Raw genomic sequence first — 21348 nt, forward strand, 5'->3', positions numbered from 1 at the left:
ACAGAAAAGGAACTAGTAAAAAGGGATGATATAACGAAAAAGAGAGAATTGGCGGACAAAAAATTAAATACGAAACATTACAAACATACAAGGTGGAGAAGAACATAATGAAAACAAAGCAAAAGTATAACAAACTGAGAGAAAAAACACATAAAATATTAGCCTGGCAACAAGCTAAAAGAACTGTATTGGCATCAAGGAAAAAGGACAAACAATAGAGATTAATGAAAACTTTAAGGAATTTTATGCATAATTATACCAAACTGAGAACGAGGGGAAAGAGGATAAAATAGGAGAGATTTTAGCTAAAATTGAACTGCCGAAATTGCAAGAGGAACAAAACAAACTGATAAAACTATTTGAAATAGAGGAAGTACAGGATATATTAAAAAAGCTGCCAAACAATAAAAACATCAGGAGAGGATGGATTTCCAATAGAATTCTACAAAACATTTAAAGAGTTATTAATTCCTCTTCTCCTGGAAGTAATGAACCAAATAGAAGAAACACAAAACTTGCCAGATTCATGTAAGACAGCAATAATTACACTAATACCAAAGACGGGGAAGGATTCATTAACACCAGCATCATATAGACCAATATCTCTACTTAACTCAGACTATAAGATAATAGTGAAATTATTAGCAAACAGATTGGCCAATTGTGTACCAAAAATAGTAAAACAAGATCAAACTAGATTTATTAAGAAAAGACGAACGGCTGATAATGTCTGTAAACTTATTAATCTAATTCATGCAGTTCGAGGAAATAAGAAACCAACAGTGGCTGTTGCTTTAGATGCAGTAAAAGCCTTTGACAGAGTAAAGTGGAATTACTTCTTTAAAGTATTATAGAGGTTCAATCTACCAGAAAAATATATAAATTGGATTAAAGCATTGTATAATGGACCATTGGCGAAGGTAACAGTAAATGGATATGTATCGAGCCAATTTAAATTAAGTAGGACAACTAAACAGGGATGTCCACTATCCCCCTCATTGTTCACCTTAGCAATAGAACCATTGGCAGAACTGATAAGAACAGAAAATAAAAGGGATAAAAATAAAGGAGAAGGAGTATAAAATCAGCTTATTTGCAGATGATATCATAGTATACCTAACAAAACCAGAAATATCAATAAAAGAATTATATAAGAAATTGAAGGAATATGGAGAAATATTGGGGTATAAGATCGATGCAAATAAAAGTGAAGTGATGCCAATGAGTAACATGGATTTATACAGAATTTAAAAAAGAATCACCATTTAAATGGCAAGCACAAGCAATCTGATACCGAGATATCAGCCAATAAGAAAGAAATTGCAGGAAGACTTAGAACATTGGAAAGAATTACCGCTAACGTTGATAGGGAGGGTAAATTGCACTAAAATGAATGTGTTCCCAAGGATACAATACTTATTTCAATCAATTAACAGACAAATTCTTTAATGAACTAAAAAGAATAATAAGGAAATTCTTAGATAAATTAACAGAGAGGTATAACCAAGTTGGTTTGCAGTTACCAAACTTTAAAAATTATTGTAGAGCCACACAATTAAGGTATTTATCAGACTTTTACCAGACAAGGGAAAAACCAGACTGGACTAAGATATAACTAGATAAAATAGGGGAGAAGGTACCAGAACATATACTTTATAAGTGGGATGAAAAGCTGGTGCAATATAAAAGCTCACCAGTAGTGCATCATTTATTTAATAGATGGAAGAAGATCCACTTAGATAGGAAAAAAAAACAAATTACCAAATACCAAAATTGTCATTGACACAAAACCTTTAGAGAATGGGAGAGAAAAGGAATCAAAAGAATAGAAAATTGTTTTTTGGGAAATAATTTAACATTTGATCATTTGAAGTACAAATATGGAATAACTCATGGTACAATGTTTGCATATCACCAACTGAAAGCTTATTTAAAGGATAAATTGGGAAACAGACTGAGATTACCAGAAGGAAGCAGCTTTGAATATGTGATTACAGACACAATGATAATTAAAAGATTTATAATGAACATGTACATTAAGCTGCAAGACAAGGAAAATGATGAAATAAGCTATAAACCTAAACAAAAGTGGGAAAAGGATTCGAACATAAAGATAAAAAATGAAGCATGGGAAAAGCTATGCTCCGGAACTATGAAGAAAACAATAAACATAAGATTACGCATGATATAGTATAATTGGTTTATAAATCACTCCTCAAAAATTAAAAGAATGGGATCCAACATTATCAGATAGATGTTTTCGCTGTAAGAAGGAAATGGGAACAACAATACATGCAATTTGGGCATGTAGAAAAGTGAATATGTTTTGGGAAGATCTAAATCAGATATTAAATAAAATTACAAAAAAATAACATACCAAAAAATCCACAGATTTTCTTTCAAGTAACATAAGAAGTAATGAATTAGGCCTCAAATTGGATAAAGCACAAAAATGATTCATTATGATAGCCTTAGCAGTAGCAAAAAAGTGTATAATGTTAACTTGGAAAATGGAAGAGAGCCTGAGAGTACAGCAATAGTACATGGAAATGAATAAATGCATTCCATTGGAAAAAAATAACATATAATTTAATAAATAAAGTCACATTATTTGAAAAAATTTGGGAACCATACATGGAACACAACAGGGAGAGCTTGCCTCGGACCTCCCCCCCCCTCAAAAATGATAAGAAGACAAAACAATTTGATTCAGTGTGTAAAAGCAGATGACCCATTTTTCTTGTTTATTTTTCACTGTGTGAAGACATTGTTTTATGGTTTATTGTATTATATTTGTTGAATATTTATTGGTCTTGGAGGGGGGTGGGAAGGGAGGGTAGGGGGATAAAAAGAGAGAAAATGCCACTGTGTATATTTAATGAGAAATGTTTGTATATATTTTGGTTGACATGGTTCACAGTGTGAAAAATTAAAAAAATATTAAAAAAAAAGAGCAGAGCAGCTCCCATGCCACACTGTGATGCATAATGAGGAACAAAGGAGAATATGGCAAACTTCTTTTACCTTCTAAGAAAGTAGAGGTGTTAATGAGCTTTCCTGACCATTGTGACAGGTCAGCCCATTTGAGATATTTGTTCAAAAGAACTTGAAGCTGTATATTCTTTAGACCAACATCATTAATATGGACAGGATGTAGATTCTGGCCCCTCTCCTGAAGTCAATGATCATCTCTTCTGTTTTATTGATTACATGCATTTGATAGAGTTGGCATGCAAAGGTTTACTGCTTAGGGTTGTATACAAATATGACTTGATGAAATCTTTATTCCAATTAATTTCAAATTATTATTTATTTAAAATAAGCAATCTACAACAAAACAACCATGGTTCCATTTTCTTTCAAAATGGAATTAGCAAAAATGCACAGTTTCTGTTCAGAAAGATTATTTGGTAATTACTACCTATGTGCCAATAAATACATGTTCCATCTTCCAGTGGTATTTTTGAGCTCATGTTTCCAATGGCCATTTCTTACAGAAACCAGACAGACATTACATATGGATAACAGTTTTAAAGTTAATTACAAAATATAATTTTCATAGTCAATGAGTAAATGAATACATAATACTACAGTAAAACCTCGTTAGAATGCGATAGTTGGAGTCCAAGATTTCATACCATGTTACAGCCAAGTCACGGAACAGATGCAGGGTCGGCCGACAAGCCGCAGGGCAGCGGGGAGGGGGACTGTCAGGCGTGAGTTCAGGGGCTGTCAGCCCGCCCCTTAGAAGTTTGGGGTCCACAGACACCCGTGCTATAAGCGATTCCGCGGATTAACAAATCCCGTTCTAACGAGGTTTCACTGTAGATTAGCCTTGTATTTTTATATTCTATGGCAGGTTAAATGCCATAGAAAAAAATTTTGAAAACAAATTGCACCTTTTCCCAAATTTTTCAACATTTCAATTTTCTGATACTGAATTGCCCTTTTAATGTCTTTTTAACTAGATAGTATATGGTTTTATTTGCAAGAGCTGGGAAGAATAAAAGAATTCAAACTAAAAGCTTTATTGTTCATTTGGGAATTATTATCACATTGCTGAATAGGACCAGCAGAGATTCCAGACTTACCCTCCATTAACACCCACAAACTGAAGGTTTTTCTTCATACCATTTGCTTCATGCTTTCTGGGGCCATCTTTCTTTTTCATGATGGATTTTAGTGCTCCTGTGCTGCCAGAAGGCACTACAACAAAAGAAAGCATTTAATCCTGAATTTGTGAGATACGTTAACCACAAAGTGATAGCCATTTGGCTTCCAAAAAAGTGGAGCATACTTATGTACCTTCCAGCCTCCTCCCTTCTCAATCACAGTAACAGAATGAAGTTGAGAGATCGAGGGAAGGTAAAGCAAAAGGATGGGAGACTACATGATGAAAAATGTGAAAATTCTACCTCCATGAAAGCCAACAGGACATGAACATAACATTACAATACATTAAAAGATGAATAGGGTGGAATATTCAGAATGCTTTAAACAAATCTCAATCAAAACTAGTTTCCCATTGCATCCATGCCAAACACAAGAAAAACTATTTAAGCTATTCCCATGCTCCTCCTTTCAGAGTGTATTCTCAGTGCCAGCTGAGTGACGGGAGCAGAACTGAACAATCCTCTGCAAGGTTCGTGACATTCAGATATTTGTAAGCAATTCTTAATTTCTCATTACAAGAATGATATTTGCAGATGTTTGGGATTTGGTTGCCTTTCACCATTTAAGGCAAGGATAATGGGAAGACCAAGAAATGGCAACAAAAAATGAATTCATTTCACGTAAATTAAAAGGATTTCAAAATTGCTCAGATTTCCATACATTGTGCAAAAGCAAAGCATAATCTGCACAAAAAGCCAAGCAACTTTATGAGAATTTTGTAGCATATCCCCAAATCAGTTTCCAGGAAGCATTTTATTGAGAACTAGAAACAGTTGCCTGAAAACCTACTGAATTGGAGATCAGAGAGATAAATAACATAAATGAATGTTATATAAAATCAAACAACACTATCATACTTTGTAAATAATAACAAAAAATATTAAAACTAATTGTAAAGTGGAAATTTAAAAGATTAATTAGTTCATGAGGCAGTTATGAAAAGAAAGAATCATTGTTGTAATGAATGCAGAATACTGAGGACAAAACAATGTGAATTTAAAAAAATGATCAGATGGATTATACACTGGCTATGAAACAGATGGTGGTTACAGTGGGCACATAAGATCACAGCTTCAGTTTTCTCAGTGCTGAGCAAGACCAATTTAAGCCAAATCTAAGGCAGGTGAGAAATGCAGTCAGCTAGCATTCTAGTATCATTATCAAATAGATGGAAACAAACTGGAGGGGTAATGGGAGTGGAGAGGTAGCACTAATATTATCAGCATATGCAAATTTCTCTCTCATCAAAACAAAAACAGAATTAGATGCAAGCATTTTACTGAAGAGTTTGGGAACTAATATGGGCAAATAATTGCCATGTCAAATAATACCAGGACCCATCTCAAGAACTGACGCTTACAATTACATATAAAGCACAATTCCAAGAATTGCTTTCAATACATACAAAATAATCTTTTTCTTTTAGACATGCCAGAGACTCAAGGTAGCTCTGTTGGTAAGAGACAGACATTCGGATTCTGAAATTTGTAGCAAAAATTAATCTGCTGGAGGAACTTAGCAGGTCAAGCAGCATCAATGGAGGAAAAGATGCTGTAGGGGAAAATTCTCCCCACTGACTGTTCAACCCACTGAGTTCCTCCAGACGATTATTTTTAGCTCAGGAAACAGTTGAGAGAATTTGTGTATGTTGGCCATTCTTGGGAGTTTTCCCAATTGAATTGTAAAAATAAGAAAACTAGCCACCACAAAATGTTCTTTATAAACTTCTCATGTTAATTTGATTTATGTTTAAAGTGGTCCAAGAATGCCTTTCGCTCCTGGAGAAGTCACATATTGCAGTTATTTTGGGGCTGTGATTGCCATGTTTATTAGCTGGTTTTGGTTTTAAAATAGTGTTTCCACGATACATACCATGAAGTGGAGTTGCTGTTTGCTGGTTGGCCAACACAGTTTGAAGAACAACGTCTTCCTGTTGCGACAATGTCTCGCAAGAGTCTCCGATCTTTAAAGTTGTAACTTGGGTATCTAGTGTTGACAGAATTGTAGAGGCAATAAGATTGAAGGTTTGAATATAACTGTGCACCCTTCTGACTTCTATATAAGGCAACTTCTCAACATGAAGCAAAATTTTTGAAGCATAATGTTTAATATTTATAAATCAGCAATTTAATATTTGGAAAGTAGATATCCACAATTACAGTGCGAGCACACAAACATAGAGGAAATGATAATCTGTGTATATGAGAGGCATTAAACACACACGTGACTCAATGACTGGAAGAATACATCACAATGTAACTGAAGCCCATGGAGACAGGTATAACAGACAGCTGGAGGAAGAGTTAGAGATTCATAGCACATAGTTTGATGGAATAGGGCCAGGAGGTGGGAATTGTATAGATGAGAAACTAAGGAAAGAGGAGAGGATATGTGATAGTAAGAACCAAGAGGAAGAGGTTTCAGAGCAACATTAAGGATTAATCCGATATGCGAGGTGATCAGTAGAGCATGCAGAAAAAGAGCAGAAAAACTGAAGAGATTGTTTCAATCTCAAAGATTTTTGCTTCTACATGAAACTCCATTCTAGAGGTTTGAACCACGGACAATGCAACCTAGAACTTAGTTGTTTAAGTTGGAAATCAGCTTAAATGGAATATTATTTGTCATGCCAATGCTAGCTAATTAGAGGGACATCCTTTTCCAAGAAACATTTGAAAGGAATAAAATGTGTTTAAAAATATACCGACAAAGAGTTTATAGAGTGGAAAGTCCAAAAGACCCAGATGTCTCAAGATTTGATGTTTGTCAGCACCAAATTAACTTATTTACCATAAGTATCATGCGGAGTGAGATAATTACAGTCATCATAGAGGAGACTCAAATATTTTAATGTTGCCTTGAGTTAGAGAAGGGGGACATTTTTCAGGATTCTGTTCAGTGCCTCCTGCTGTGAAGTTCAATGAATTTCAGGAATGGGTTCATGTAACAATCAAAAAAAGGCAGTTTATATATCAAAGCTCTCATTGATATGGAACAAGGTCATCATACCTATGGAACCAAATGAGGACTATTGTTGGAAGAGGTAAGAAAAAAAAGCATAAAGTCATAAAAATATTATTTAAATGTCAATCAAGCAATATCAAATTTAGAAAATGGTATAAAAATATTTTTAAAAGTCTCATTAACTTTAAAAAGCAAGCCCACGACATTAGTAAAATTCATAGGTACAAACTAAATGTTACAACCTCCTGTTTCACTTCACAATTGCTTATTAGCTGGCTGTGCATCCAGTCCATTTCATTTCAAACTTGCAACATTTTCAGTTTCTTTGCTCTTTTGAAATACTGATTTTTCATGCTTTAAATTAAATTTAATGAGCCACCCCAAGTGCCACCAGTAGTATCTTTCTTCTACTGACACTGCTTGACCTGTGAAGTTCTTCCAGCACTTCAGGGTTTAGTTTTTGCCCTCCGTCTATTATCTTGATATTCACCATTTGCATTCTTCAACAGGAAATTCTGTTAGGATAAGACGAGCGGATATAATACCGACAAAAACAAGCTACCTAAATCCCATTCAACTCGCACAGTCTGTGGAGTGATACTTATGATAAAGGGCGTAACTATAAAAGATCCAATACTTTAAATGAATGGAATGTTTTTGGCTGCATTTACTTCAGCAGTGCATAAATGAGCACAAGGCAGAGAACTACAAGTACTCTGAAAGAAAAATTTCCTGTTTACACTAGCTTGCCATGTTAATCGTTGCCAACAACCACAGCTTCATCCCATCAAAATAGGCTCATTCTTTAACCATCTGTGCCTTGATTTTCTTCAGTGAACTAGAGTCTAACAAAAACACTTGCTAAAATCCACATTATTTTATTACCAGAAGTTACCCAATTCAACTGTATAATTTTCCTTTATATAATTACTGAGGGGTGATTAAGGTCATTTGAATACTCCGACAAAAGACCATTTTTATTGCAACAGAACTAAGTTGCTGAAATGGAGGAAATATATTTTGCTTTTAGAAAAATATTTTGACAGCCACCCACTACCGACGTATTTGCTCAGTTCGTTTACTGTCCAATGAGGAATTTATTTCACAAATACTGGGTAGGTTTCAGGTACCCTGTATAGTTTATGCTCAGTAATCTCTTCCACCATGTTTGTTAATAATTACCTTTATCACTCCAGTGTTAGATGGGGAAATTTATCTCATGGCTTCTACTTTACAAAATGCCCAAGTTGGCATTGACCAAGAGAATTTGAACGAAATGATAAATCTAACAATACTTACTTTCCAGGTTTGCAAATAAATAGCCAATTGAGGAAAGTTTGGAAAGTGACCTTTTATAAGTTCAATCCAGGAAAAGTCACTGGCATCAGGCAAAGGGGAAGGAAAGTGAACAAACATTGTTAACAATTATGTAGATGAGAGATGCCCAAATGTGCAATTGCAGATTCCTGCAGTATTAGAGTGATTTATTTCCTTCATCTCACCTCTGCTGAAAGCTTTTTGAGAAAGGGCCTCACATTGTGCTGCACTGAGGGGAAGAAGATGGCAGAGTAATTTCATAGCACTGCAGTAGCTTGCCCCTGAACAACACAAGGAACAAACTCCTTTGGCCTTTTCCTTCATTACCTAGTCAAGGAATTGTCAAAGTTGGTAGGGTGGGAAAATGAAAAGCAATGTGATGTTGGCCAGGCCCTCCTCATGAAAAAATGTTTTCTAGTTAGCATTACTTAAACCGCAGAAAATAAGATTTCAAATTAGAAATTTACTTCAAAAAGCACCAGTGGTTTTTGACATGTCACTTATTGTTCAAGGGGATGGGCATTATTTATCTACAAATTTGCAGCCATTGTCCAAACACATTGGTCAATAAGAAACAAAATGTGGTACCTCTGGGAGACCACCAAGACAATTATCCCTTTTGCTGCTGTTCTCAGGTAGAGATAGGACTACAGGCATCCATAAATAATAAAAATTACAACTTGTTTTAACTGCATGCATGTATTGAATCTATATGACTAATCACAAAAATGTGAAATATTTCCACAAGCACAAACCTATAATTATTCAACTAAACCGACTGGCTCTGCATTCCAACTTCTCCCTCAGTCTCCATTATGAATGTTATTTCTATGCTTCAGAATATCAGACTCTCCTGGTGGGAACAATATGCAGACTTGTCTACACTCTCCCAGCAGTTAGTTATTCAGAACTTGGTCAGTAAACTGGTGTGCACAATTTAAAAGTTTGCTATTAGCGACAGCACAAAAATAAAGATCCCACATCCCACTTAGCTATCTAAAACAGAAACCAGAGATTTAGTTTCAACAGGATAACCAATTGGATGTTTCAAAGATTGATTACAATTTTCCTGTAACCACATGTTTAAAATGTCCAATTCTTCTCATCTTTGTTACAAGGTACAAATGGGGGAAAATTTCCTTCCTTTGATCACCACATGACGCAGAGGTCTAATTGAGCATTGTGTTTCACCACCCCCCCCCCCCCCCCCATGTCCCATGTACAATGCACCAAAATGGAGAAGTATTATTCATGGAAAAGAAAATGGTGGATAAGAAGGAAGCATCCACAGCAAGTCAATAAACCAGCAAAATGTAGACAGATAGTTGGTGAGATTTAGGCTGAGTGGTGTACAGTGAAATATTTGAAGGTAAACTTGAAGAATAACGAGATGTGAAATTGCATGCACAGAACTGTTTAAAAATGATCTGGGGGTTTACAAACAGAAACAAAGTTCAGCCAAACTTCATGAGAAAGGATAGACTCAATCTGAACATATTGACTGAGAAAGTGGTAGAGGCACAACATTTAAAAAGTACTTGGATGTAAATTTTACAGTGGAAAATAATCTATGAATCTATTGTTTATTTCAAGAATCATTCACGTAAATCTAATCTAATCTTGGACATGAGCAGCAACATCCCGGATGTACTGCCCGAGATGATGGCACAGTTGGTGTAGTGGTTAGCGCAACACTTTCACAGCGCCAGCGATTGTGACCAGGGTTTGAACCCATGCTGTCTGTAATGAGTTTGTACATTCTCCTTGGTCTGTTTGGGTGTTCCCCTGGGGGTCTTGTTTCTTCCCACCCTTCAAAAAAAAAACGTAAAGGGACTGTAGGTTAATTTGGTGTACATTGGGCGGCACGGACTCGTGGGCCGAAATTGCCTGTTACCATGGTGTATATCTAAAGTTAAATTTAAAATTTATAGGTGGAGAAGGATACAGGCCTAGCACAGGTAAATAGAATTGTTGTCAATAAGAATCATGGTTGGCATGGAAGAGATGCACCATAGAGGGCATTACTGTATGTACCTTTCTATGATCATCAACTATTTTCTAATATCTTAGAGTCTAGAGAGAAACAGAGGTGGAAGAGACAGAAGCAAGAGTAGATATCAGAGTCCAGAAGACAATGCAGAAGCAGTATTTCAAGCTTGATTCCTTTAACTATGTACCTGTGCAAAACAACATTGTTGTCAGCAGATCCCAAGCTGTGGATTGGCACAACTAATGGTGTCATTGGCTTCAATTGCAGGGCATCATACATATTTTTGCATTTACATATGGGAGATATGAACACCTTCTTCAGCAAGATAAGGAAGAAATTACTGGGAACAAACAACTCTACTTGCATGGAGAGAAGCAGAGAACTGAGACTGCTCAGAACGCAGAGCAAGTTCTGTGGAGATTTCATGGAAGTGTTCAAAAATCATGAAAAATTTTGATTTTGTAAATAAGCCCATTTCCAGGTGCAGAACTGTTGGTCACTGGAGGAGATAGATATGAGAATATTTAGCAAATAAAACATTGGGGACACAAGGGAAAAATAATTCCTGCAAGGGAAATACATTGTTCAAAAGGTGGGAGGGACAGATTCATCAACTTCTAGAAAGAATTGGGAAATTTCCAAAGTCATTGAGAAAGTTAAGGAAATTACTCATTGAATCGCTTCTCCAAATTGGGCAAAAGACATACAATGAACTGGCCTCATCCTGTGGTGTATTATTGCGTACCACAACAGAAAGATATTACAGTATTGTAGCATCTGCTAACAGCAGCACTACTAAAATGAGAGACGTCCACACAGCACAAAGTGAACCAGTAATTGAACTCGAGGAGACTGCCCACTTCCTGTGAGGGGTGCACTGGCCCCTCACGGCGTCGCTCCCCATGCAGCGCCACACAACATGGAAGCAGTGCTGTCCACCAGGCAACGTGTGCCACATCTCCTCAGAAGGGAAGGGGGCCCACACCATCTTGTGTCAGATTACTGGGGCGGCAATTCAGCCTGTCTAACCGTGCGGTCATTCGGCCCACTACAGCATCATCCCAAATTGTAAAAATCTTGATTTTTTTTACCGTCCAAAATCTAACTTTTGGTGTTATTTTGGACGGTAAAAAAAAAATTCATGATTAAATCAGCCATGCTCTGCTGTTCACTGCATGCTACAGGAGGTCACAAAATCAACTCCTGAGCAATCCCCTTACATCAGGACCTGTCATTGGCAATCTTATGTGAGAATTAAATAGCATCAAAATTAGCAATTAAGTGGTATGTAAGTATTTAATTTACTATGTGACTTCATCTTTTTATCCAATTTGAGGCAAAATCTGGAAAATCAAACCTTTAAAATGAAGGATTATTTTCCAGGAGTTTTATTTCTGGCATTTCATTAATGACCAACTGCTACCCCTCAACCATCATATGATGAATTTGCCAAGCACTGATGCATTCTTTCAGGTCACAGAATACATTTCCCCTGTCAGATCCTGTAATGCATCTTCTCAGAGTGCAAAATCAGCATAAACCAACAATTTAAAATTACAAAACACCATGACCACTGCAGTGAGAAAATTCATGTGCATCAACGGAGCTGCATTCAGTGAGACTGAATCATTATTAAAGATAGGGTTAAGCCCTTGCTTTCTCTGTTCTGGTGAATGTGTATTTTCCCACTGATGTTACCCGTCCTGCAAGTGCTTCCAGATTATTATTTCAGATTTTCAGCCTTAGTAGTAGTTGGGCAGAGAGAACAGGAGGGGAGGAGCAGAGAGAAGAGGAGGGAGAAAGTGAACAGGGTGTAGAAAATGGGTGGGCGTGTTGGGCAGAAATGGAAATTGCAACACTATTAAAAAAAGTCCTTCAGACTTTCCAAATGTCTTGCCAGCCTAGGTACAATGATTGGCAATTACCTTGCACGAAACAAGATCTCTGACAGCAGTAGGAAAAATGAAAGTTAACCCAAGACTGTTAAACACTGATTAAACTTAGCTGGGATCATGATCGTCTCAACTGGTATAGAAAATCTCTGCTTATTGATGTAATGCTGAGTCAGCATCTCAACAAGTCAACTACTCTTTGCTCATAGTCGGACATGAAATGGTGTTTTCTTTTCCCTCTCAAGAGTGAATATTTCTACCACTGAGCCAGCTGAGATTTTTGAGTTGAAAGTAATTTCATTTTGGATAGTCAAAGTCATTTTCTTTCAAATCAAAATGCTTGAGTAATCTGCAACCTTTGTGAATAAAATAATATCTTTAAACAAGAATGTCTGCAGTCACTGTGATTGTAGTAAATACACAAAAGTGCTGGAGAAACTCAGTAGGTGCAGCAGGGTCCATAGGAGGTAAAGATATATAACCAATATTTAGGCCATGAGCTCTTACTCAAAGTATGAGCAAAAAGCAGGCAGCCTTTTTTAAAAATAAGTTTTGTTTTGGTTAAAGAGAAAGAATATAAGTTTTCAAATCAAATGTTCCCCCGTCCACAGTCTGGCAGCATACAATGAACAATCAGAACAAGAATTGATTTAAATACCTATGCTTTTATATAGTTTCTCATTCAACAAATGCTGGTGTCATTTTCTATTTTTATTTCAGATTTCCAGTATCTGCTGTTTTGTTTTGAACTTCACAAAGTACATAAATTTATTGGCAGGAACAAACGTGTAATTATTTTGGTATAACAAAATAGCAGCTTGCTTTAACTTCTGTAGTATAAAAATATAACAGCAGTAATTGGAATACAATTTAAATAAGGGTTTCATCTTCCGTGCTTATTTCACTCCAGACAGAATACTTCGAGGAAAATGTCACATTCATTTCAGAATTTCATCATGGAATAAACTACTTGAAGGAATAAACCCTGTAAGTAAATTAGAAGGCTACAATAGGGGGAAGGTGAACCATAAATATCAAGGAAATTTAAGCATTTATTTTACACTCAAACCCACATGCTTTATTACATTTACTTGCTCTTATTTATATTTTCATGGTAGTCACAGAGCATTTTATCATTGTTCTTTCAGTTTGTTTAATTCAAATACTTCCTAATTTGATTGGAAGGTCAAAGGGTTTGATTTAGTGAAAAAACAGTGCCACAGTAAGCTTGCAAGGAGCACAAGAGGACTTTGAAACTTCAGCAGAAAATATTTAGGTATGACAATTTAGATCTGAGATGGTCAGAAACAGGAGAATCTATATTGGGGAACAAAGAAATACATTTTGGATGAAAGGCGCCTTCCGTACATATTGCCTGACTTGTAGTGTCTTTCCACATTTCCTGGTGTGAAGAAATATTTTTGTTGTCTGCATGGAAGAGGGCCCAAATGGAGTAGTTCTTTTGAAACGGTAGCAGATGAAACCCCACCATTTAAAAACAAGGGAGAGAAAGAACTGGAGACAGGCTTCTCCAACGGCAGTAAAGATAGTAACAGCCATTTGGGAAATAAAGTCCTGGAAGAACTGAGCAGGTCATGCTGCATCCAATGAAAGCAATAGGATGTCAATCAACCTGGAAAATATCAGCGGGATTAAACAAAGATGGATCTATGATAGGAAAATTCTGTTCAACGCAGAGGGCTCTTTTAAGGACAGAAGTGGTAGAACGAAGCAAGTGGATTTGGATTTTTAGAAACTGTTTGATAAATTTGCACTCAAGATGTTAATGCACAAGATTACAGTACCTGGATCTAGGGATTATATACTTTCATGGATTGAAAATTGGTCAGAGAGAAGAAATATGTGGGACTATCTCAGGAGGGAAGATGGTGAGTAGTGCAAGGATAAATTCTTAGAGATAGACTAACAATCTGATAGATCAGTGATATGCATGAAGGAAGAGAATTTTTTTCTAAATTTGCTATTGCACCATCAAACTCTGCAATCTTACCCAGTTTTGTCAAAAAGGCTTCAAGGTGATTTAGACATTAAGTGGAAAAAACACAGCACATGCAGTCTAATGTGGAAAAATATAAAGTTAGAAAGTGGAATGGCAGAGTCATTTACATGGTAATAGATTGGGAAATGTTGATGTTGAAACCAATCTAACACTGAAAGCAAGCATACAGATGCAGAAAGCAATTAATACTACAAATGATACTGCCAGTTGATACTAGCCTTCATACAGGTTTCTGTGCACAAGAGAATCAATGACCTGCTACTACACCGAGGTCTTGATGGGATCACAACTGTGTACACTTATTTTTATCTCCAAGAATGGATATACATTCCATGGAGGGAGTGCAGTAAAGGTTTAACAGATTGATAAATGGATTGCTGGTCTGTCTTGTTTGGGAAAAAATAACAAGGGTTCAGAAGAGGGGATCTAATTGAAACTAACCAAATTCAGGATAGGCCTACAAAAACTGGATATGTTGAGAAGGTTTTACCTGGCTGGAGGATCTACAACAGAAGGCTAGATTTTCATCTTATAGAGTAAAATCTTTTGGGCTGTGATGGAGAAATTTCTTCACTCAGAGGCTGATGAACCTGCGGTATTCTCCACCAGAGATGATGTTGTCCAGAATGCTGAACGTAATTGAAGTCGATAAATTCCTAGCCACGAAAGGGAGATCGTGAGAGAGAGAGGGGAGCGCTGGGTTCGGCGCGAGAAAATTAGGCACTGATTTTGGAATATCTATGATTATACTGAATGGTGGAACAGGCTCAGGCCTATTCCCTTTGTTTCTTTGTCAATCTAACTAAATGCAGGACAAAGAAATGAACATGTCTTGTCTGAAGATGCCAAAACAGACCGAATCCTTGAACATTGCCTCTGAGCAAAGAAACAAAGATGATGGTGCTGTGCAGAAAATTCCATTCAATCATTCATGAATGAAAACATTCAGACATCAAGTTTTTGAAATGAAACGAATGTTAATTTCGGAATGTAATGCGAAGAGATTGGAGCCAAATCTAAATGCTTACAATTAGCTGGAGTGATGGAACCAATGAAAGCACCGCACTTAGCTATAAAGACATCCACAAATAGTTTAGATTTGTGACTAACCTGAAATCCCACCTGTAGAGTCCATGCAAGGGCTGCCATTATCATTGCTTCTTATTTCCTCATTGCTCCCATATTTCATGACTGAATTTATAGAAGTCAGTGTATTGAGGAGCTGGGAGTTGAGGGACCCAATCTGTGAATGGGGTTGTTGTCCAAATGCGTCAGCCAATTCAGTATAATTTTCAGCAAGCAGCATCTGCTGCTCTTGCAACAACTTTTGTACGCGCTCAACGTAATGGTTCAACGTGGAATCTGCCCCAGGATTCTGCTCTACACCTTGGCATTTTGTAGCAAACGCAGAATCATCACCACAAGCAATACTTCTCGTTCTCAAACCAACAAGAAAGTTTTGGCTTATGCTTAAATGACCAATTCCAACATCTTCGGTCTTGACAGAGGACTTGTCCAAATTAATGTCACAAGGGGATGTTGTGCCAACACCAACGGAGCGGGTTCTAACAATCGTGTTGATATCCTTCACTCTACCATCTCCCACAGCTACAGTTCGTGTTTCAATGGCTGTCGTATTGGTCTCCTTATTACAGTTGTTCACCATGGTATTGGTGGTAGAGTCTTGAAGGGTTACTGGCTCAGTGTTAGTGAATTGGTTCAATCTATTCACATCTGTGTGCATTTGTTTGTTTGCTGTTTGGGGTACTGCCATTACTTCTGAATCAACTGTATTAATCTGCAATGTGTTTGTGCTGAAAGACCTTAGTTCTTTTGGTTGGCAAATAATGACATCCACTGAACAATCACCAGACCCTGTCGATTTAAATTCCCTAACTTTCATCTTGGTAAAATCTTCATCCTCCATTGTTTCTTCTGTATTAACAGCTGCATCGCAGAAACTTATCTGTCGCCCACAATTCACTGCTTTATCACACATTACAACACGGTGACCCACAGCTTTATCCTGCAATTCCACCTTCTTGTGTATGACCCAGCAGTTCATTGGTACATCTGACCCCACAGCAATATCTTGACATTTAGGCCAACAAGCAACTCCAGTGCTTTGTGCTTGCTGCTGAGTGCCCACACAAGCATCACAATAGTTTACATGGTTACCTACTATTTGGTTTTTCATTTGCACCACTGCTTGCACTGATACACTGGCAGCTGGAGGTTGTGCCATGACATGTTTATCTGTCCTTTTCCTTGATCCAGCAACCTGCAGCTCTAATTTTAATTTATTCATTTCCACTTCGTGAGTAGTGTCCTTTAATTGCACCTCAAGCCTGTAGATTTTCTCTTTCAGTGCATCAATGGTCTGCTGTTGCAACTCTATTTCCATTTCGGCCTCTGTGGTGATTCCCAAAAGAGTCTCAGTGACCCCAACACTGACGTCGGACTGCTCGACAGCTGCCCTCACTGCGACATCTTTGAAACTTCTTTTGGCTTGACTATACACTACAAGTTCATCCATGCTCACATCTGCTCCTACAGCCACCGACCTGTACTCTCTTGCTTTCACCAATTGATGTGTGCTCTGCTTCTCGTCACCCCCATCCTGAATATTTTTCTCAAGCGCTTGCATTTCTGCCGTCAGTTGCCGGAATTCTTCCATTCTCAAAGAAGTCTGTTCTAAGCTTTCCATTTCATCCTCCGAGTCTATGTGCAGTTCTCCACCCTGCTTGTGCTGTAGCAGTTGTTCAAAATGATCTGCATTTCCTGCACTATAGGATCGTTTTCGAAACCCACCAGCAGCATTCTGATTGACAGTCTTTTGGCTTTTCAGCTGTGCTGTTAGTTGCCTTCTCTCTTCCTGCAGCACGGATATTTTTACCTGTAGAATTGGAATTGTTTTCACTTGTTCCTCAAGCTCCTTCAGTCGCCGAAGTGCCACAACCATTTGCTCCCTGATGTGCTGCAGATGCACTGGGGTGACATTCGTGACAGGTGTTGTGATGCCAGAGCTCAAAGGGCTGTGACGAATCGAGCTGCCAATTGAGGAAGCAAAATAAGGATTGTAATCTCCATTTGTCTGGAAGCCATTTTGAATTTGCTGGGAATTCTGGGATACTGGATGAAGTCCTGTGGATCCAATAAATGAACTTGTGCCTCCAAAACTTGCAAACCTAGGGCGCCTTGTATCACCAACAGCCGACTGCATAATCAATCGCTCTTGCTCCAACCTTCTGCGGGTTTCCATCAGAGTTTTTTCAACATGGAAATTATGAGCTACTGGCCTTGGTGATGGCGGAGGTAACAGTTTGTTTTCTTGAACACTTAAAAGTGCTGGGGATGCCTCAGTTCCATTGATCCTTAGATGAGGAGTATGCTGGCTTCTTGCACCAATAAACAAGGATGGTGACAATTTGCTGTCTTCACTGTTGGACGAGGACAGGGATTCTGTGGATGTCCATCCACTAACCTGATCTCCAGCACTTCTGGGGTTTGTAGGACCTTTTGCCACTTTGGACTTTCTTTGAATATTCAATTTCTTTATCGTATTTCCTCGTTGTATATCATCTACATATTTTAGAAAGTCCAGGTCAATTTGAAAACCATAAGGAGTTTCCACAGAATATGGAGATTGTGGATCCTTCTCATCTTCTGGGTTTAAGGAAACATTTCCTTTTTCTGTTGGGGAAAATGATAAATGAAATTGTTAGTTTGTTTTTATTGTCCATGCAAGCAACACGTCTATTTCCAAAAGAAATTGGCAGAAATAAGAGGTTTTATTTTAAATTACTTCAATCTTTATCAAAACATAATGACAATCTTTTGGTAACTTAAATGAGTGCTCACGTACTTAAATTCTGAGCAATTTATATTCAGTCTCATAAGATCACTTTTAAATTATGTTTTGTGCTGGCCAGTTTGAGTGAACTGTGAATAATTTTCCAAGTGAATCATTCACTCACATCATTTTATGATGACCAGTGCATACATAAAACATTTTTGTTAGTCTGTTGTCCACGACTTTCCTCCGATAATTATTTAGCTTCAACAAAGGCATAACTCAGGCAGTACAATTTTTGGCATGAACATTCAAGTTTCCAGATTCTCGTCACTCAGATCCCCTGTTGTCCACCTTTTCACAAAGGTAATTCCTCCTAATGCTCAGAACAGAAAGACGGAAGGCACACTTCAAAGGGTTTGTAATCTTATTACAAGTCACATCTACTTCATGGATTTAACAATTTTATTAAGATGGTACATTAAATGGATAAAAATTTATCACTCTGAATACCTCGATTTGAACAGATTTATGGCATTCTGCTAAAAATGGAACTTAATGCAGCTTAAGCTTTGAAGCTGTACTGTTGCGCCTTAACCAGATGACTACACTCACTGCAGTGAATCGTACAGTGACAGGTTCCACCAGGGCAAGGGTTAGAAATATAACAAGAAATTGCACAAACAAATCCTGTTGAAACAAAAGAAATACTGCTGACAATATTTCCTTTTATCCAAGTTTACTACAAAAGAGAGGAGGAGAGTTCATATTTTTACTAACTTGAGGAGTTTTAAAGACCGACTCTATCCCCTTGTGTTTAGCCAACAGCTCTTTTACTTGCTACAGTACAGTCCTAATCAAGTTTTGCTCAGCTCTGGGCACATTCTCTAAAAATATGCAGTCAGACCCGTTTCTGACAAGAGTTAGAAATTCCACAGCAAGTGAGGAGCTGCCTAATCAAACAGGAGGGAAGAAAGAGCATTAAAAAAAACTGCTGGAACAAAGTTATCCAGTCAAGCTAATTATTGTATATTATGGAGCTGTTTTGAAGCAATGCTACAGCATTAAAAAACGGCTGCTCCTTCAGACTTATGAACTATGACAGTTTTGGCCTATTCTACCAAACAGGAAAGGAGAATTCCATTACTTACAACTGCAGACAAGCAACTGTGAGGAAACAAGATCCAGCTTGAGTAATGGTGGCTAAGTTTACATTCAAACTTCTCTCTCCTCTCTCCCTTCAAACCCCAAGAAACAATTTGCTTCTGTAATCTCTGATACGGGACTTAAACACATTTTCAGCAAACTTCAACTGGACTGCAAAACCTCGTCAATCGAAGCCCTGCCTGCTCTGACTCGTGCTGTGCCCTATAAGGGAAAATTCCAGTATTAGCGTAAACTTAGCCAAGTACAGCACACCGTAGCACATGCTGGACTGACACCAATGAAATGCCTTTTCGGAATATGCCCCAGCTCTCCCACCTGCTGTTGAACACTGTCTTTTTAAACTGAAACAGAGCTTCTTCTGTTCATTCAACTGACATGTTTAAAAAAATGTAAAGCATATTCTGGTAGAATGTAACATTGATCCAACAAGTGTTGGTGGTGGAGGAGGGCGTCTACAAGCTTACATTTCTTAATAAAATTCACACACTGCAGCAGTTTAAAACTCTTAACAGCAATGGAAATTGTTGGCTTGTACAAGTCTTGAAATAATTTACACCTTTAAAAAGTAAAGTATACTTTACACATCTGTAAAAGTTTAGTTTCAAATTTTGGAAATTGATCACACACACAAATTAATGAGCTATTTGCTTCATTCAGTAGTTCTTGTTTTCATTTTTGAACGCTTGATCACGTATTACCAGCATGGGGTGGGAATCAAATATTTCACAGCTGTGTTTCTTCACCAGTTTTAAGCCTTTGTGTTAAGAGAGTGAGGTATCAGCCAAATATCCAGCTTTCATTGAATGCTATGGTTCCATCTCAAGTTCAGAGCATCCATGTGCCTTTGTTATTGGATACTACCCATCCATTCAGAAGCATCTTTCTTGTGACTGCCTGATGCATTTGGCTGACAGTTGAACCAGTGATTGGATAACAGCAGGTTTGATGGGGCTGGGCCAGCAGACCCAAATGAAAAGCTTGATGAGAGCAGACAAGACAAGACAACTAGGCCCATCTGGGAATCTTGGTATTTATCACAAACAACGTGGACACCTGCCTATCACTTTCCCCATAGGAAAGCAGAAATATTCTTAAACATTGTAAAATCATGCATGAGGAACTGATCAGTTGTCAATTATATGTAACAGTGCATTCTGCACATCAAATATGTGATTTTCTGCATTACACCAAGTAATTTATGTGATACTGAATAATATTAATGGCCTTCAAATTAATTATTCTTAATAATCAACAGAATGACATTAATCTGTACAGCAATCTGGCAGTGTGTGTCCAACATTTAAATTATAACTGTGTGGGGGCGCACATCGAGACGCAAGCGAACCAGCTCCGAAATGTTATGGCTGCAGCAGATGGCACTGCCGAGTGCATCTTCTCCCGTGCTCAAACGGGCCGTGCAAGTGCACTTGGCTGCGTCATCATGTCACTTCCCATGTGTGGGTGGGCCTTATAAGGCGCAGCACAAGCTTTAAAAAAAAAACTTTAGAAGTGCAAGCAACTCACAGTGTGCAGTCTTTTATTTCACTTCCCTCTACATTGGTGACCCCATCGAGCCCAGATGATTCTGGACTCTACACCATGGACGCTGCAGCAAAGAAGTGGCTATGAAATTGCCAACCTTATGGACACTTCGCCCATGCACTTGGTTCAGGCAAGCAGGAGTGCAATTTCATTTCTGGCAGATCACCTCCGACTTGACAATGTTTTAACATATCGTTAGCTCCCTAGACCAAGAGACCGCAGCCAGAGTGGACAACCTGATACACAACACGTATGAGGAAGGAAAAAGCCCAGCTCTCAAGAAACTCCTCCTGAGTACTTTTAGCCTGTCCAGATGTCAGTGCGTTGCCAGGCTTATGCACCAAGATGGCTTAGGAGACAGTGCACCTTCCGCCCTTATGGATGAAATGCTCACACTTACAGAGGGCCACAAGCCAGGTCTCATGTTTGAGCAGGCCTTCCTGGAACAGATGCCAGATGACATACAACTGGCAGACGAAGTTTTTCAGAC

General features: G+C 37.8%; 1 protein-coding gene across 8 annotated transcripts in view; it reads right to left on the reverse strand.

The window, feature by feature from the left end:
- The window catches only part of LOC138758565 (KN motif and ankyrin repeat domain-containing protein 1-like), a 326554-nt gene that overhangs the window by 29201 nt on the left and 276005 nt on the right, over window positions 1–21348 (reverse strand). For 7 of the 8 annotated variants that reach the window (XM_069927732.1, XM_069927666.1, XM_069927687.1 and 4 more), the window contains 3 exons: window positions 15467–18049; window positions 6046–6159; window positions 4092–4206 (listed from right to left, as the gene is read on the reverse strand). In XM_069927732.1, the coding sequence (XP_069783833.1) occupies window positions 4092–4206; window positions 6046–6159; window positions 15467–18049 (2812 nt within the window). The remainder of the gene's footprint in view (window positions 1–4091; window positions 4207–6045; window positions 6160–15466; window positions 18050–21348) is intronic. The other variant, XM_069927715.1, reaches the window with a different exon arrangement.

The sequence above is a fragment of the Narcine bancroftii genome, chromosome 1, assembly GCF_036971445.1.
Source record: "Narcine bancroftii isolate sNarBan1 chromosome 1, sNarBan1.hap1, whole genome shotgun sequence".
Classification (NCBI taxonomy): Eukaryota; Metazoa; Chordata; class Chondrichthyes; order Torpediniformes; family Narcinidae; genus Narcine; species Narcine bancroftii.